The 18,017-nt window shown below is 41.1% G+C and overlaps 1 protein-coding gene across 2 annotated transcripts in view; it reads right to left on the reverse strand.

The window, feature by feature from the left end:
• The window catches only part of LOC118076814 (solute carrier family 71 member 2), a 30,844-nt gene extending 13,839 nt beyond the window's left edge, over positions 1-17,005 (reverse strand). Inside the window, exons 1-5 of one of the 2 annotated variants that reach the window (XM_088652618.1) lie at positions 16,520-17,005; positions 11,117-11,209; positions 7,643-7,705; positions 4,979-5,106; positions 4,608-4,722 (exon numbers count right to left, since the gene is read on the reverse strand). In XM_088652618.1, coding sequence (XP_088508744.1) covers positions 4,608-4,722; positions 4,979-5,106; positions 7,643-7,705; positions 11,117-11,209; positions 16,520-16,717 — 597 coding nt within the window. In that variant the 5' untranslated portion in view covers positions 16,718-17,005. The remainder of the gene's footprint in view (positions 1-4,607; positions 4,723-4,978; positions 5,107-7,642; positions 7,706-11,116; positions 11,210-16,519) is intronic. The other variant, XM_088652619.1, reaches the window with a different exon arrangement.
• Between the last annotated feature and the right edge of the window lie 1,012 nt (positions 17,006-18,017).

The raw sequence follows: 18,017 nt of genomic DNA on the forward strand, positions 1-18,017 counted from the left end.
GGCTACACCGAAGACTCTTGAGCAGTGTTCCCAAAACTTGGCTCTCCATCTGTTTTTTTGGACTACAATTCCCATCATTCCTGACCACTGGTCCCCATAGCTAGGAATGATGGGAGTTGTAGTCCCAAAACAGCTAGGGATCAAAGTTTGGGAAACCCTGATCTTGAGGATAGGCATGAATTTACCAGGCTTGATGCTCTACAGAAGCAATAAGAAGCACCATCACAACGTCTACAACTCAGGCGCCGAGGGCCATACCAAACATTTCTTTCCATGGGATACATGAGTGCAGCACAGCTAAACTGAGCTGGAAAACCAACATTTGGGGTGGGTGTGTACATATCTCTTACATTCCACTTTGCCTTTCAAGACCTATTGGCAATTGGAGGAAGACAGAAAATTGTATCCCAGAAGCCTAAAGGCATTAAAACTTTTCAATTATTCTACTTACACACTGGGGGTGCGATTTTCAAGCTGTTTTAAAACTATGCTCGTTTTTATTTTAAACTGTTTGGGGGTAGTTTCAAAGAGTGTTTGGCTTTCTCTGAATAGCCAGGGGATTGAGTAGAAAGGCAGGGGACCAGTTTTAAAAATACATAATAAATCTAGCAGCCCTAAGCAACTAGACTGCAACATCTCAGAGCATTTATAGAACAATTTATCCCCCTTCTGCCTCTTGGTAGTATCACTATTTCTTATTCGCAAGTGTATTTAAGATTGTTAAGCCACTGACAAATGCTTGTATTTTATTCTTTATACCATGCTCAGTAGAGTTTTATGCCCTTAATAATAATGATGGTAATAACTTAGGTGTCAAATCTGATCCATCCTTTTCAGATTCAACCCTCTATCCAAGGGTTGCCACTTTTCATTCTTTTTTATTTTTGAAATCCTCACTATGGCTTCATCATTCCTAAATTGGATTATTGCAATGCTCATCTTTATGGCCCTTTCAGCTGTTTTAAGGTATCTTCTATTCATAATTCTGCCACCTGCCTCATTTGCTCTGCACACAGCTTCAATCACATCTTCCACTTTTCTGTTTTATATTGGATTAGTCTTTCATTTCACATTTACTATGAACTTCTTGCCTTTAAATGTCTCTACTCTTGTACTTAGCTCTATATTTTTCCCCTAGTCTCTTTCCCTCACTCCCTTTATGTCTTTATATTTTGTCAGGACTAGAATTTATCCATGTTCCTCAACACCATCCCTTTCACCCAGCTATATGATGCTGCTATGAACTGTTATTTCCTACAGTGGTTTATCTGAACACAGCTATGCAGGGATGTAAACAGCATTTTCTGGTCCCAATACGCTGCATGCAGTTTGGACACCCTTCACCATACCTAGTCAGCACTTTGATTAAAGATAACTCGGGAACCCAAATTTATTGCATATTGAGTTTCAGGATAATCATATACATAATAAATTAGTTTGAAATCTCTTCATGTTTTCACAAAAAAAACCATTCATTATACAGTTCAGCCTTCCCATACCTGGTATGCCCCAAATGTTTTAGACCAGGCACCCCCTCCAGATGTTTTGGCCTACAACTCCCATGATCCCTTGCTAAGAGGACCAGTGGTCAGGGATTATGGGAATTGTAGTCCAAAACATCTGGAGGCCCGAAGTTTGGGGGTGCCTGTTTTAGACAATTCATATGAGCCCCAGTCAGCACAGTCAATGCTCAGAAATGGTGGGAGTTTAAGCATATGACCTTGAAATCCTACAAATCCACCAATATGTTACATTAGCACCACTGAGTTCAATAGGATATATTCCCACCTAGATAAGTGTGCAAGGCTTGCAACCTGATGATACCATTTCTATTTTATCTAATTTTTATACTAAAGAGGCTGCACAATATTGCACTAGTTTTAAAAGGAAGACTTAAATAAGCAAGGCTAGGATTTAATTAACTTTATCTTGTGATTGATATTTGTACTTTATTCTTCCCAGCCCACTTTCCTCCCATCCTTTCTTCCATTATCCAACCCATTTCCCTCCCTCGCCCCCTCCCCACACGCTGACACACACCCTCTCTGTCTGATCCATGGGCAGCAGTGTTCGGATCAAAATCAAGCAAGTACACACATTTGCACAGTGCAACAAATGTGCTTTCACTATGTTCGTGAAACCCTTCCTCCCTTGTATCTATCACACTGTCATATTCATCCCCCGCTATGCAGCTGACTGGTAAGGCCATGCCTAACTCCAGGTCTTCCACATCAATATCTGCCACTTGGTGGCTACGTTTTAAATCTAGAGGGAAGCTGACAATGAGATCAAATTGGATTTGAACTACAACTATTTCCATTTCCTAGAACTGTTGAGACAGTAGCTTTTTAACACTGGTGGAGGTTTTTATTTTCGGGGGAGAGGTAAACATTTAGCCCAAGGTTTCCCAAACTTGGGTCTCCAGCTTTTGTTGGATTACAACTCCCATAATCCCTCGCTAGCAGGACCAGCTGTCAGGGATGATGGGAATCGTAGTCCAAGAACAGCTGGAGACCCAAGCTTGGGAAACTTTATCTGCTAAATGCAAAGACTCAGATAGTTAATTATTGGGAAGAAGTTTGCACCTGAGGCTAAAAGAATGGCTTGGTAAACCGAGAAGTGTCAGACAATGACCCTGAGAACGTACCTTAACAGCACACATCTTTATTTTAAAAGAAATCTAGAACTATTTTTATGCCACAAAACATGTCTGTTCAACAACAGCGAATCTGTCAAAGCTTACATAGAATATTCTAAACTTATTAATTTATTTACTATTTGTATTTGAAACCATCACTAAATGGTTCTAGGGTGGGTTTCAAACACATCACAATTAGGATCAGTGTATAATTAAAATCACATAAGAAAACCACAAAACTTGTCAATATAAGAAACTGCAATACAGCAGGTCTAAAAGTCACAAAAAGAAATTGCCTAACAGATGCCTTCCTCCTTCATCACCACTTCAGCTTAACACTTCAAAAATGTTTTTAGCAAGGTGTAAGAAATGTAAGCACTCTGTTTTTCAGGGGTTGCCATGGTACTTCTGTACTAATGAAGCAGCAGAGGAAATGACTACATAGAAGGCCGCATCCAAAGAGCATGACAGTATCTTGGCAATTCAGGGTTGTATGTAACACAATCACAAGGGGACTTCTTCTGTGTCTCCTTACAACCCCACCCCAATTTGTTCTAGGGCAGGCACCCCCAAACTGCAGCCCTCCAGATGTTTTGGCCTACAACTCCCATGATCCCTAGCTAACAGGACCAGTGGTCGGGGAAGATGGGAATTGTAGTCCAAAACATCTGGAGGGCCGAAGTTTGGGGATGCCTGTTCTAGGGGTTCAACCAGCACACCAGAGAGGGGATGTATATGATGAGAGGACATCCTGCTGCTCAGGTGGAAGTCCTTGCACTTTTGGGATGGCTTTACTGGATGCAACAAAGACTGTTCACATGAAACTGCCATCCCATAGTAACTCACCTATCACTAATCAGTACATACTGCAAGGGGGAAGCTAGGCAGTGGTAATACCTGCATTGCTGTTATGAAAAACTATGGAAATTCACCTATTATTCCTTTTTTTAAAAAAAAAAATCAGAGACACACACATTCTAAAAACCACGCTTTCACTCAGTGAGTGCAAAAAGGAATACAAGCACAAGCGCTGAATTGCAAGGAATAGCCCAGTTGTAACCCTTGGTAGCCCCTGCAAGCGTAGCATATCAGGGAAGGAAACACCAAGTCACCTGCTGGGCTGAGACTGGAGATTCTCAGTAGAGGGAATTATGACTTAAGTCAACCGGCATTAATATTCCACTATTGGTTCAGATTTTTTTAAATGTTCAGATGCACCTTCATCATTACTCAAAGTCATTCCTGCATTGTGGAGGGTTGGGCAAGAGATCTTTGGGATCCCTCCCAAGTCTACAATTATGTGATTCTATGATTCTGGGATTAGATGCTTATTAGGGACCAGCTGCTGCCTATCCCAGGTAGGCAGGAAAATAAGAAGCCTCCCTTTGCTAGTGAAAACCTACGCAGACAACCTTATTGGAGGCACAACCTAAGGAATAGATGACTGCCCATACTGCCTTTACATCCAGGAAGAAACCAGAATACTGAAAGGTATTTTCAAATGTTACCTAGCATATGTCAGATTAACAAACTGTCTTAATGTCATCCTCCCTTCCTAAACTGCCATGCTGAGCAACAGATTCAGCAATTAGTAATAAACTAGACTCCTGCTATGCCTTACCAAGAGAATCAGAGCTCAAACAATCCATTAAGTAACCTGGTCCAGCTACATCTTTTGATACAAGATACCTACAATTAACACAGATGACTGCTCAACCTTCTACCTGTGCAGGATCCGGTTTCTCAGCTGAGTGTCTAGGAATAAAGAAATCTAAGACTCTGTTCTCCCCCTTCCAACACATCATCTTTTCTTGACTTTGTCACCGCTGCAAGATAAGCCCATCTTCTCAACCCCCAAAATAACCGGATGTGCCTTATTCAAACATAGCGAGTGTAGTATCTTAAAAATGAGAGACTACCAATAAATACGATTGTCAAAGCATCAGAATATTTTCAGAAATTGTCTTACCAGTCCGTATGCAGTGCTCCTTTCATGCTCTTGTGTTATGTCAGCCACATAAGCAAATATCACAGAGAACGTAACAGCAAAAATCCCAGAAACCGAAATCATAGCAAAATACCACCTGCAAAGGAGAAAGGTGTAATGTAACTATGCAAAGATGATTTGATAGTTGTAAAACTGTATAAGTATCATCACTCTACAACCTATAATTAAGCATTCCATTTTGAAGAACCCAATTAAAAGAACAGACTTGACACACTTGGACCCTGCAGCAGTAATTGAACCCTAAATTGGGATAATTGACTAGAGAAAAGTGATTTATCTCTTCTAGTTTCCTTCATACACCAAAAACACCTACTGTCATTTGAACCACTTACCATGGACTTATCTTCATTAACGGAATTGGGACACAAGTGAAAAAAACTGTAACGAGGAGGAAAGACTTTCTTCCCCAGACATCAGACAAAGCACCGATCAGTGGAGCGCTCAGGAAGGATAAAAACCCCTAAGAATGAAATAGAAGTGCTTTTAGTGCATTTTTGGTCCTTCTTTTATCTTTAATCTACAATTTATTCTAAGGAACACAGTGATGAGCAAATTAGCTATACATGCTGGGATGTGCCTTCCTATACAGCACAATTTAAAAGAGCCAAAGAGAACAATCAGGAACATAGGCAGAATTATATATATATAGCACATACAGGGTGGGCATGCAGTAAAGACTTGTGCAATCTCACCGTACTCTGGAAGAGTTAGGTAATACTGTTTCCAAGGCAAAGGTGAAGATGCTAAGCAAGTGCTGATGAATTGTTTAGTGGAGAGATGTACTGATCCTCAGCAGAATGAGGAATGCAATTTCTCCCAACTAGAAATGGCATTTTAGAGCTTTGTAAAGGTCACAATAGCCACAGATTGCTACATGCATAAAGCAAAATTCACTTTATACAAAGGACAAAAAGGCTGCAAAAAAATGAGGATAGCTGGAGATGGGAGACAACCTTCTGATTTGGAAAGAATCAATTAAAAACTCATGGGTGCCGACCACAAGGTCCGAATTCAAAAATATGTGCAGGGATTAGATTTTCATAGCCCCAATGCAGCCAAGAATATACTGTAAAATCGCTTAATATATTAGTTCTACTATATTAGAACACTTAAATTTAACACTAATAATGGGTCAACTCCAAATCTACTTTTATCCCTTAATATTTTCCAAATGTCTTCTCAAACCATCCTTTCAAAAAATGACAGCTACAGCTGTTGGGCTGCATTTTTTGTTTGAAGACGAAGAGTGAACCATTTCCCTTTAGTGCAAAACTGATGAATGTCAATATGAAAAATACATTCAGCACAGAACAACAAATTAAATTATCCCAGGAGACAAAGCAGCTATTCATCTGCTTACATTCTGGAGCACAAAGTAGCATGAGAGAAATTGTCAGACTTCTAAAGCATAAAGTCTGCCAAATCCATTCCACATTGCTGCAATACCAGATTATTGTTAATTGTCTGGCAGGAAATCCACACAAGTCTTAGTTAAGCAGCATACCAGTCTCAAGGTTCCACTAAGTCCACCTTCCCCCAACTGGTACCTTCCAGATGTTTTAGACTCCCAATTCCCAATTGTTTCTGCTCTCTAACCACTTTCCTTACAGTGTCTGAACTCTGAACCATTTTGCAAAGTTTGAATTCTCTCAATGCAAAATAACCCTCAGAAGAAATGCTTTTTCCATAGGCAAAAAATATTGAACTAGGTAATTACGCTGTCAACAATTAACATATATCCACAATATTTACAAATTGGCACTTCCAGTAGGCAACTTTCATCCATGCTGAAAAATTTACAATTGCACACAGCAGCCGCCATTCTACATAACTCCATCATAATTTAATTTGTATTTCGCCTTTCCACAGTTAAAACCGTGCTCAAGGCTGCTTTCAGCATGAAAAGATTTACCTAATTACAAACATAGCAAAAGTAGACATAAAGAATAAATAAAACGCATTAAAAAGTACACAACCAAAATTGAACAATTCCAGCTATTCCCATATAAACCATTGTAAGATCTAAAAATTAATATACCAAAAAATGTCAATAGCAGCAACAAAAAACCCAACAATATCCCTAAACAATATCTCAGCCAAAGAGTCTGCTATGCTAAATGTGACATTTGCCAAAAGAAAGTGCACGTGGCTTCTGCAAACTGCTTTCTCTGGTATTATCCCTTTAATATATTTAGAACAATATTTGAAATACACAAAAGATACAGGTAAGTTGTTCAGTTTTTAATACATTCAATTCTCCCAAAGGACGTCATTGCAGAGATTTTGTTTTGTTACATCATTGAAGCAAATGTCTCAAGACTGAAGGCTATGATTTTATCCACAATAGCATGAGGTTGCAGGGTGCACCAGAAATTTGCACATGCTAACAGAAGTAGAGAAACGGTTTTTAAATGAACTATTGCTAGGAAGGTAGCCAAAAGTTAGACTAGAAAAGAACTGCAAACACAAGCTAATGGAAATATAAAACTGTGCTTAGCAGTCACCAGCCAGACTGAAACTGACTTATGATGGTTTCATATCTCTGATGAATTAGGCGTGTTGACATTGGTCAGTTGTCCAAGACTGAATGTGTTCTTACACCTCCATTTGTTTCCACATCAGTGCAATTATATAAATGTCTACTCAGAAGGCAGCCCAAATTAAGATTAATTTGACTTAATGTCAACTAAATTGCAGCCTCGTGGTGGTAATCCAATGAGGTAGTTCTGTTAGCACAACGACTTCTGGCTGTTCAACGGAAATTCCTCTTCCTGTGCACCCCATGTTCTGGGGGATCCCCAGCCCTCCAAAGCAAATATTGGCAGGAATCATTCTCATAACTGCATCAATGCTGTTTGTCTCATACAAATGTAAGCCTAATAATAGCACAATGTTTCTGATACATGCCAATGTATCAGAAACATTGTGTTATTATTAGGCTTTCAAAAATTAACAGTTCAAGAATGGTTATGATTAACAGACTTTTTAAAAATTACCTTAACTCCTTGAATGAGGCCATTCATTAAAAATGTATGCTGAGGAAATGTTTCACGTAAGACCTAAAGAGAAGATATTGTTATTCAAAGTAACCTTCCATTAAATAAGATATATTAAACTACTTTAAAACATAAATACTTAGCCATTACTGACCCATCTAGAATGCCATGACTTCCGTTTCAGAACTCATCACAGTCAAATATATAAGTCAGTCTTCCCCATCTTATCCAAAGCCATACAGCAGCATAGCTTTAACAGCTGCCAAACCTGGCTTGTAGTATTTTTAACAGATCTGCTATTTCCCTAGTCAAGAAGCACACAAGAGAGCTATATAGATTTTTTTTCTCCCCACATTGTCCTTCTCTAGAAACAGAATACTGTATAATGATATCATGATGAATACAATGTTAACAAACAGCTGGCTCTCACTAAAAAAATTAAGAATTTATTTATCAACAGAACCTAGAAGCTGTTTATGTGTTTTTTTAAAAGTTGAGATGTGTCTGCATGTTCAAGCTTTAACACTCTACCCCAGTTATACTTCCAACTATTTAAATCTACTAAAAACAATTGGGGAGGGGGCCTGGCAGTATTCATATTTTGGTATATGTGTCTAACTACTTTGAGCACTACACCTCTAAACATCACAGTGCAGGATCTAAAACATCAAACTGGGAACTTACACGCACCCAGCATGCTTCTATTCTGACAATAGTTCTACATACCACCTGATAAAATTCTAACACTCAGCTGACAGTTCAAAAGAAACCAATATCCAAATAGGAAATCTGAATATACAGCAAGTTCTTTGAGGTTCTCTTAGCCTCAATTATGAACACATCACACCTGTACTTCAAATATTACAATTTAACAGCAAACAAGCGTCTGAGTCAAAGTGACTAGAAAGCAAAAATATGCTAAGCTAAAGCAATGGCAAAAAGGTATGTACTGTTGCCTTTTTTAATAAAAAAAAAAGTTCTATTCAATGGCACATTTAGGTTGCAATGTTCAACATGCATACCTGAGAATAAGTACCAATGAACTCAACTGCGTCTAATTCTGAATAGGAATTCTATTCATTTCTTCATTGTATGTATATGATTGTACTATAGCAAATGTTTCTTGCGCTTAGGAGGTTGGTTGCAACTTGCCTTCTATTGTACCAGAAGTTGCACATAACCAACATAACCACATTGCATATATGGCGATGCTAAATCCAAGACTTACAAGTTAGACTGGACCAGCAAAGATGTCTTCCAATTTAGAAGTTCTACCAATAGCAAGAATTCAATAAGTATGAAAATCAGGATTTATAGGTGAAGGGATAGGGGTGTATGTGTGTGTGTATTTCTATTTATATCTATGCATGAGCTCTAGGGAAGGGTAGGGAACCCCTGGCCTGCAGGCCAATCTGATCTGATCTTATTATTAGAATTTATATACCGCCCTATACCTGGAGGTCTCAAGGCTGCAATGGGGGACTCCCACCTGCTTACAGGAGAAGTACAAAGCACCATTTCAAACAGCCTCCCCTCCCCGTAAGTAATGAGACATTGCTTCAAATGGCACTTTGCAACTTTCAGACCAGGCATCCCCAAACTGCGGCCCTGCAAATTTTTTGGCCTACAACTCCCATGATCCCTAGCTAAGAGGACCAGTGGTCAGTGATGATGGGAATTGTAGTCCAAAACATCTGGAGGGCCGAAGTTTGGGGGTGCCTGTTTTAGACAGTCCCTGTGTTCCTAACAGAAGTAAAGAGGCTGCCCTAAAAGCACTTGGCATGGTTCCTTTCTTCATGCATGGTGCGCCTACAATACACTGCAAAAAAGCGGGGGATTTTTGACAACCTCTGTTCCATCAAGGGCCAGGAATTTAAGCCCAGAGGCCTTTGCAAGTCTCCTCGCTTTGGTATGATCTGAGTTCAGAGGCCCTGCCCACCTGACAAATTTGGTACGTGAGACAGATCCCGATAAGGATCTGGTCCGTGAAGCCAAAAAGGTTCCCTACCCCCTACCCCTTAAACAAAAACACAATATAGTGTACACTTCTGAAATATGCCTGCTAGATTCATATTAAACCACGAGGAATGAGATTCATTTTTTTCCACAAAGAGAGAGGTACAATTGGTGTTTGAGATTAAAATGGTTGCGCCCAGTGAAGTAGAAAGGTGCAACACATACTAGGAATTTGACATGGCAAGGGAGCCTGCCAATCTTTTAGCATTTGACCCGATTGCCATCAGCAAATTTAGCAAAATGTGCATTGGGCTCTATTTTAAAGTCAATGCTTTATTGATTTTCACTGTGAATAGCTAATTTAATCCCCTGAAAAGTGGAAGCCTGAAAAGGGTGGGTCAAACAGAGCACAAAGCAACACTGTTCAAGCCATATATATTGTAGTTCAAGCTCATTGATGAATTTTACTCTGCTACTTGAGTGGGGAGGAAACTCAAAACGGTCCCTACATTCTCGCCAATCATATCAATTTACTACTGATTTGCTATATTTATGCAACATGTTTCTGCACTCAAGGTGGTTCATAATTTAAAATGATGGCTTACAAATTAATCAATAAAAAGCAAAAGACAGGAAAGAGAAACTAAGCAGATTCAGATACCAGCTCTTACATAATGACTAAGTCATGGGTAGGCAAACAGCTTCTAGGCTTTTGCAAATACAGATATATACATACAGTCGTATCTCGATTTGCTGAAAAGGACGCAGGACAAAGTGCTGCTTCTGAACACACACGCAGAGCTGTTTGCGCTTCTGCACATGCGCGAAGCGCAATTTAGCGTTTCTGCGCATGCGGGAGTGGCAAACCCGAAAGTAACCCGTTCTAGTACTTCCGGGTTTGCTGCGGACATTTGCTGGAATGGACGCTAGACAAGGCAGACGTTCGCAGAGGTATTACTGTACAAATATGAAGTATCTCCATTGCTCTAAATAAGTTCAGCAGTTCAAAATATAACACTGAACAAGTAATTGACTAACAGACATTACAATGACTAACAGACGGACACTACCAACTGCAGACTCACAGAATGACATACATTAATGACAGATATAGTCGTGGCACTGGGCTGTTACCAAAGCAACATGGGGTGATTTACACTCATGAAGGAAATTAAACCCTTCTGGTGTCCACTTACTCCAACACAGATGTTGCTGAACTAAAACTCCCAGCAGCCCCAGCCAGCATAGCCAACGGTGAAAGTTCTAGTTCACCAACATCTGCAACATTAGCCACCTTTAGCCTATGCCAGCTTAATGGAGAGGACCTGCTGGTGCAATGGCAGCTGAAGGAGCCAGTCAAGTAACAGCAGGACTCTAACCTCCAAGTATAGTACCAGAAATTAGAAATAAAAACCATTGTTGTAGACCATTATTGTTACAGGCAAACACATATAATTCTGAATGTACTTATTAATACTACACAGCTCTGAGCAAAAACAACCAAGTTAGTAAACTTACTGTGAGCATGGGAGTTGTCAGCAGTCCCCAAGCAAAGAATTCCAGGAAGATGACAATAACTGCATGGTACACACTTGGTCGACCAATACCTTGCTGTTAAAGGGGGGGAAATGTAATATTAATACAGCACAACTCTTAGAAACTTGCTTCTGATAACATTTTAAATGGTATAAGGCGTTCTATTTTAATTTAAACATACAGCCAGTGGGGGGTTTGTCAAATCAATTGGAGTTAACAGCTCGCATTAAGCTAGAATACTGCTGTGGGGTAAATGCCAATTAATGAAGCAGTAGTACATCAATTCTATGTTTCTCTTGAAATTATTTCTAATTAAGTCTATCCTGCGAGTTCAAGCCAGGTTAACAATTTTTAAACATGGGTTAGACAAATCCTTGAAGATATAAAAAGCTTACTTACTAAACTAGGGTATTAAAATCCAACTGAAATAAAAGCTGTGTACTCTCTGAAAATGGCCAGAGTGACAAATCCACAGGGAAAGAGGAAAAACGTGAAAAGAAAGGGTTTCATTTTTGCAGAGGGTTTGCTCCCACACATGATACCTTGTCTGTGTAAACTGGGAGATTATTTTAAAATATTCAGGCTGCAATACACTTACTAGAGTTCCACTGAACTGTTTCCTTCATCCCAGAGTGAGTTATTAATTTAACTGGGAGCTAGAGTGCTGAAGCAGGTAAAAGTGGTAAACCAGGAGCATGGAGACTCAGGCTTAAATCCCCATCTGCCATGAACATCACCAGGTGACCCCAGAGTCGCTTGACCTATCCAACCTCACAGTGTACTGTATTGCAATAATAAAATGGAGAGGCTGGGGAGGGGGGGGGTGCCTGATTGAAATCTTTGGAGAAAAGGTGGACCAAATATGTAACAAATAACAGAAAATAAATTAATGGATACTTGTACATTTACTATGTACAACTCTACTCTTCAAAATAGCACCAACTAAAGTTTCCCCCCCCCTAATCATCTATGAAACAGGAATATAGATTTGCCTATGAATTTCAACAGTTTCCACAATGTTTCCTTTCATTTGTGATGTTTCCTGCTACTCAACAATATTAAATGGAATTGTTTTAATAATCTCCTGTGAGTACACAGAATGCTGGAGTCAGCAAAAATGACAAAATGCTATGCTGTGGACTTACTAACCACCTATATGGTTTCTTTTTGCAAAATTAAATGGTTTAGCTTATACAACTCATTAAAACTTGTGCCATTAAGAGATTTTTTTTGGTATGTGTGCCAATGGCAGACATTTTTATGTGCAACTATTCAATCAATTCAATTAACTAAGCTTTTAGTTTATTTAAGCTGGTACTGAATCACCAGGGTGGTGAGTGGTGACAGGAAAAGGAATTGCTGCCAATTACTGTATAAAGGAAAACAAATTCCTTTCTACTAACACTTCCTTGTCCTTTTTACTCCCCTTTCCCCCATACATTTTGCTCAAATCCCCCCTCCTAATACTGAATGGTGAAAAATAAATGCACCCAAGACTAAAACATCCCTTTTAAAAATAAAAAATGGTATACTATCTCTAAATAGTCAGACACAAGAGGTTCCTGCTAAAAGATGGTAGTGATGACAAATCCCTTTCCTCTCTATTAAATCAAGCCTTATGAGGAACGGTTGAAGGATCTGGGAATGATAGCCATCTTAAGGGCTGCCACATGTAAGAGGGAACAAGGCTTGTTTTCTCCTGCTCTAGAGCAGGGGTCAGCAAACTTTTTCAGCAGGGGGCCAGTCCACTGTCCCTCAGACCTTGTGGGGGGCCGGACTATATTTTGAAGAAAAATTTGAACAAATTCCTATGCCCCACAAATAACCCAGAGATGAATTTTAAATAAAAGGACACATTCTACTCATGTAAAAAATGCTGATTCCAGGACAGTCTGTGGGCTGGATTTAGAAGGCGATTGGGCCGCATCTGGCCCCCGGGCCTTAGTTTGGGGACCCCTGCTCTAGAGGGTAGGACTTGAACCAATGCCTTCAAGTTACAAGAAAGGAGATTCCCATTAAACATCTAGAAAAACTTTCTGACAGTATGAGCTGTTCAGCAGTGGAACGGACTCCCACAAGAGGTGGTGGACTCTCTTTCCTTGGAAGTTTTAAAGCAAAGATTGGATGGGCATCTGTCATGGAGGCTTTAGCTGAGATTCCTGAACTGCAGGGGGTTGGACTAGCTGACCCTTGGGTCCCCTCCAACCTAAGATTTTATGAATTCTATATAGAAAGTGGGTGGGAGAGAAGAATCGGCGTTTGTCTTGCCGATTTCTTTTCAATTAACCTGTCACATTCCCTATGTCATTTAAAAATAGTCATTAGAGACTGTTAGCTAAGAAATAAGAACTCTATAGCTAGATTTCACATGGGCATTCATTGGGGAAATAAGATATAAGATGCAAATAGAAGGTTGTGATCTAATGTCAGACACTTTTTATACCAATGGGGACAGACTGCTCTAGAATACTTATTAGTGTAACCAAGAAAAACTATTTTTTTACCAGTTTGCCTGAAACATAGAAGTTGCATGTTTCCTCACCTACTAATTTATTTCCCCATGCATTACATTTTCAATTCCACACTCTCTACTGATTGCCTTTTTTTATTACATTGAAAAGCAGCATCAAAATATTTAAGAAAAACCACTCTGGACCTTCATTTCAATGTTAATAAACACTCTGGAGCTCAATCCTTTGATGTGCCACCCAAGCTCGTAGCTCATTTGTGCTTATGGATAACATTTTCTCACCAGAATTTGGGAGAATGAAACAATGTTGTAAGAACAGGTGTGCTGGATACTTTGTAACAGAACAAAATTTTGCCTGTCCCTTAATTATGCTAGCCAATGCTCAAGAGGGCTATGGGTCCACAAAATCCTGCCCTAAAACTCCTATTGAAGAACACAAGGGAAGCATTCCCCTATTGCCTAGAATAGAGGTTTTCACACACTGAATTTGAGGTCAGGAAATTTGACTGCCACTGTCTAAAATACATAAAACAAGGTTTGCACAACTGTTTTACTAGAAAAATCACAAACAAAAGTTTTTACAAGCTGGTTTAATTTATATATGGTACTTGGGAGCCCTGTGTACCTAAACTACTTTGCAAGTAACCATTCCGGCCAAGGAAAAATTCATTCTAAATGAGTAGTTTGCAAAACTCAAACAAGGAACCTGTAACAACTTTAAAGGGCTGTGAGGTACCCTGTACTACTTTTTTCACTCCAATAAGCCATGTCCAAAATACAACCACTCTAACTGAAATATTAAACCAGTTATACTGATTTGGCTGCTGCCACAAACCTTACTTGAACATGGTAACTGGTGGGAAATATTTATGTATTGCCATACAGGACGTGGTGGCATATGGTGTGTTTACAGCTAGAGACAGCACCATCCCACAGATGATCACCATGACTGTTAGCTTGCTGTCACTTGATCGGATCGGATCAAAGTCACTTGCATGCATATACTATGTGATGAAAGAGCGCTAATTGCTACAAGTTTTCCCATAAATAAGAAAGACTAACCAATGCTAATCCTATATAGTGGTACCTCTGGTTACGAACTGAATCTTTTCCGGAGGTCCATTCGTAGCGGAAACCGCTCGTAATATGAGGCATAATTGGCAAAAGCGTGCCTCTGGCAAGCGATTTTCACTCACATCCCAGGCCAATGTTTGCAACCAGGAGCGGCTACTTCCAAGTTACCGGAGCTCGTGACCCACAGCGTGCACAACCAGAGGTACCATTGTACTGGCTTTATCAGTAAAGATTAACAGCTTAGATACTATAAGTTTCAGCAGCTGAATCAATTGTTCTGTGGGTTACTGAATGGCTTTTATTGCAACATATTGCTCTTTCTGAACTTATGTTATGTTTCATAATAATAAATTTATTATCTTTTTTAAAAAAAAGACGTCTAGAGGCTTATGTAACAAATTACTAATAAATTGCAAAAAGCGATTAATATATTGAATACATCATCATAATCACCAGGGCCTACTATGAGATATGCACAGCACTTGAATGAAGACATGCCAAATCTTTGTGTCAAGTCTTGCAGTATACGCAAACACAAACATCATGTCACACCGCATGTAAGTGGTTATGCACACACTATTTTTGTGCACTCTACACTACACAAGTGATGCTTGAATTAGTTCCAGTAGGCACTTCATTCAATGTTTGCTAGCGATGTTTGCAGGGAGACAATCCTGTATTTCAAATGAATTTCTGCATGCCCACTTCTAGATAACATCAATGTTTTATCTTCAGAAGATACGAACACAATCTAGCATGTAACTGACAACACAAAATATATAAGGCACATTTTGCTTTCTCAAAAAAAAAAAATTACAGATTGGTCAAACTGTGAAAGAGTGGGAGACACTGTAGCAGTGGGTTGCCCATGGGCTGAGACTTAAAGGGAATAATCCAGCTCGCTCCAATGCATAGAACTTTTTAAAGCAGCAAATAGTACAATGACTCATAAGAGTTGCAAAAACTGAAAAAGGCCTTTTCTCACACTTGCCTAAAAGACTTCAGCAGGTACACAACCCATATAGTGTAAACACAATAACTCACTTAGACTGTTATCAAGGGTGAGGCCTGGAAAGCCCAAGCCAAGTACCATATATTTTGTGATCTTTTCTGTGAACCGCCTCGAGACCTCCAAGTATAGGGCGGTATATAAATTCAATCAATCAATCAAATAATAATGAAATGAGTGAAGAAGGGAGTGGGGATGAAGGGGGGCTGAGCCTACCCCAACAGTTAATGTCTTTTGAGTTACAAGCAATGTGGCTCTTTTGGGGGGAGGGGGTGTTACAGGGTTATTGTTTTTTATTTTTGGTTTATATACCGAGATCTTTTCTGTGAACCATCCTGAGACCTCCGGGTATAGGGTGGCACATATATAAATTCAATCAATCCATCAATCAATAAAAACAACTCTCCCGTGTTTCCCTAATAACAACAACAACAATAACATCAACAACTCCCCCGTGTTTCCCCAATAATAACTCCTCCGTGTTTCCCTAATAAATAATAATAATAATAATAATAACAACAACAACAACAACAAAAACAACTCCCCCGTGTTTCCCTGGTCCGACCTTCACCACGGAGCCCACAGAGCCCAACCAGGCCACACAGAACGGGGAGCCCAAAAAATGAATGAGGACGAGCGAGTAGGACGGAGGCGGCCATCCGACCTCCCCCCCCCCTCCCGGACTGAGAAGGAAGATGCCTCGCGCCTCTCCCGGCACATAACGGACCCGCAGCGCGCCCGCTTCCCGGAGCCGGGACCCCCGAAGCTGCGTCGAGGGAGGGCGAAGAAGCGCGAAGAGGAGGAAAGGGGCCCTTATCCCCGGGACACTCACCGCGGCGGCGCCTCCGCCCGGCTTGAGGCCGATCCTCCTCACCAGCATGATTCGGCTCCCCCACTGCTTCCCACCGCCGGCTCCTGCCGCTACCGCCGCCGCCGCTTCTCCGTCCACCACGGCCGCCACAGTCAAGGCCACCACCTCCGCTTCCCGGGCCGGAGGAGGAGGCGGCGGCGGCTCCGGCTCGGGGCTCATTCCGCTCCCATCTTGCCGCCCCGGAGGAGGAGGCGGCGGCGAGGCAGGGGCTCCGGGAGGCCTCCCGCCGGCTCCCTCATCTGCTGCCACCGTCGCGAGGAGCCAGGCAGAGAGGGACGGAAGCCGGGAGGGAGGAAAGCGCGTCGGGGAAAAGTCTCGAGCCGCTGCCGCCGCTTTCCGTCTTCGCTCCGCCTCGCTTCTCCCCTCTCAGAACCCTCCCGGCCGCACGTGACCCAGCCTCCCTCCCCCCAGGGACCTCCCGCCGGAAACTGCGTCACACACGGAGGCGGGGCACGCGGATGTCGTCTCGGAGAGGGGGCGTGGCGTCTGTGCTACATTGCTTTCACGCACACCCCGCCCACTTTTTGGCGCAGTGGCTGCCGCCGTTCGAACGTCCGGGGTCACGTGACTCGGAGCGGGCGTTTAGGGCCGTTGCTTTGCTTTCCTTGCTCCGAAGGAGATGCTCGTGGCGAAGAATGGAAGGCCTTAAACCAGGCATAGCCAAAACTTGGCCCTCCAGCTGTTTGGGATGTGCAATTCCCATCATCCCTGACCACTGGTCCTGCTAGCTAGGGATGATGGGAGTTGTAGTCCAAAAACAGCTGGAGGGCCAAGTTTGGGAAACAGTGCCTTAAACTGCCTGGGCATTGCTTCGGATCATTTTCATCCATTTTTTAAATCCATTTTTATCCGGGGGGGGGGCGGGTTTAATCCAAGAAAGGCCTTCCATTTCTTGCACCCTTTTTCTTTCAATAGACCCAAGAACCCAGTGCTGGAGTTAATAATTTGTTAAATTGCTTATTGTAATATTCCTATCTTCGCTAGCAGTATTTGTGGGGGGGGGGGGGAGCACCGATATTAAGTTAGGCGTTGCATTTGAAAAGGATCCCTGTGATGGAAAGAATATAAAGTCCAGACCAGAGAAGAATGGCAGGTGAAGTTGAGGGATTATGCCAAAATGGCTAAAATGACCGGAAGAATCAGAAATTGAGAAGATTTTAATAAGGAATTGGGGGGGGGATTACAATGGTTTTCAAGATAAATCATCAACGCAGCTAAAATCCTTAGTAGGATTGGAATAACACTTGTAGCCTAATGGTGAATTTTGGACATAATGGAGATGTAAAAGATTTGGATTATCATAAAAGATGCAGGAGGAAATGATTAACAATAGGACCTACAAAGGGGGAGGAGGGAAGTCCAGGAGATTCTTTGGAATCATGGTTCTTATGTTGTATGTTGGATATATTGGTTGTAAAACTTTAATCTGAAAAAGCAAATAAATAAATTTATAAATAAA

The sequence above is a fragment of the Zootoca vivipara genome, chromosome 10 (assembly GCF_965207765.1).
Source record: "Zootoca vivipara chromosome 10, rZooViv2.hap1.1, whole genome shotgun sequence".
NCBI lineage: Eukaryota > Metazoa > Chordata > Lepidosauria > Squamata > Lacertidae > Zootoca > Zootoca vivipara.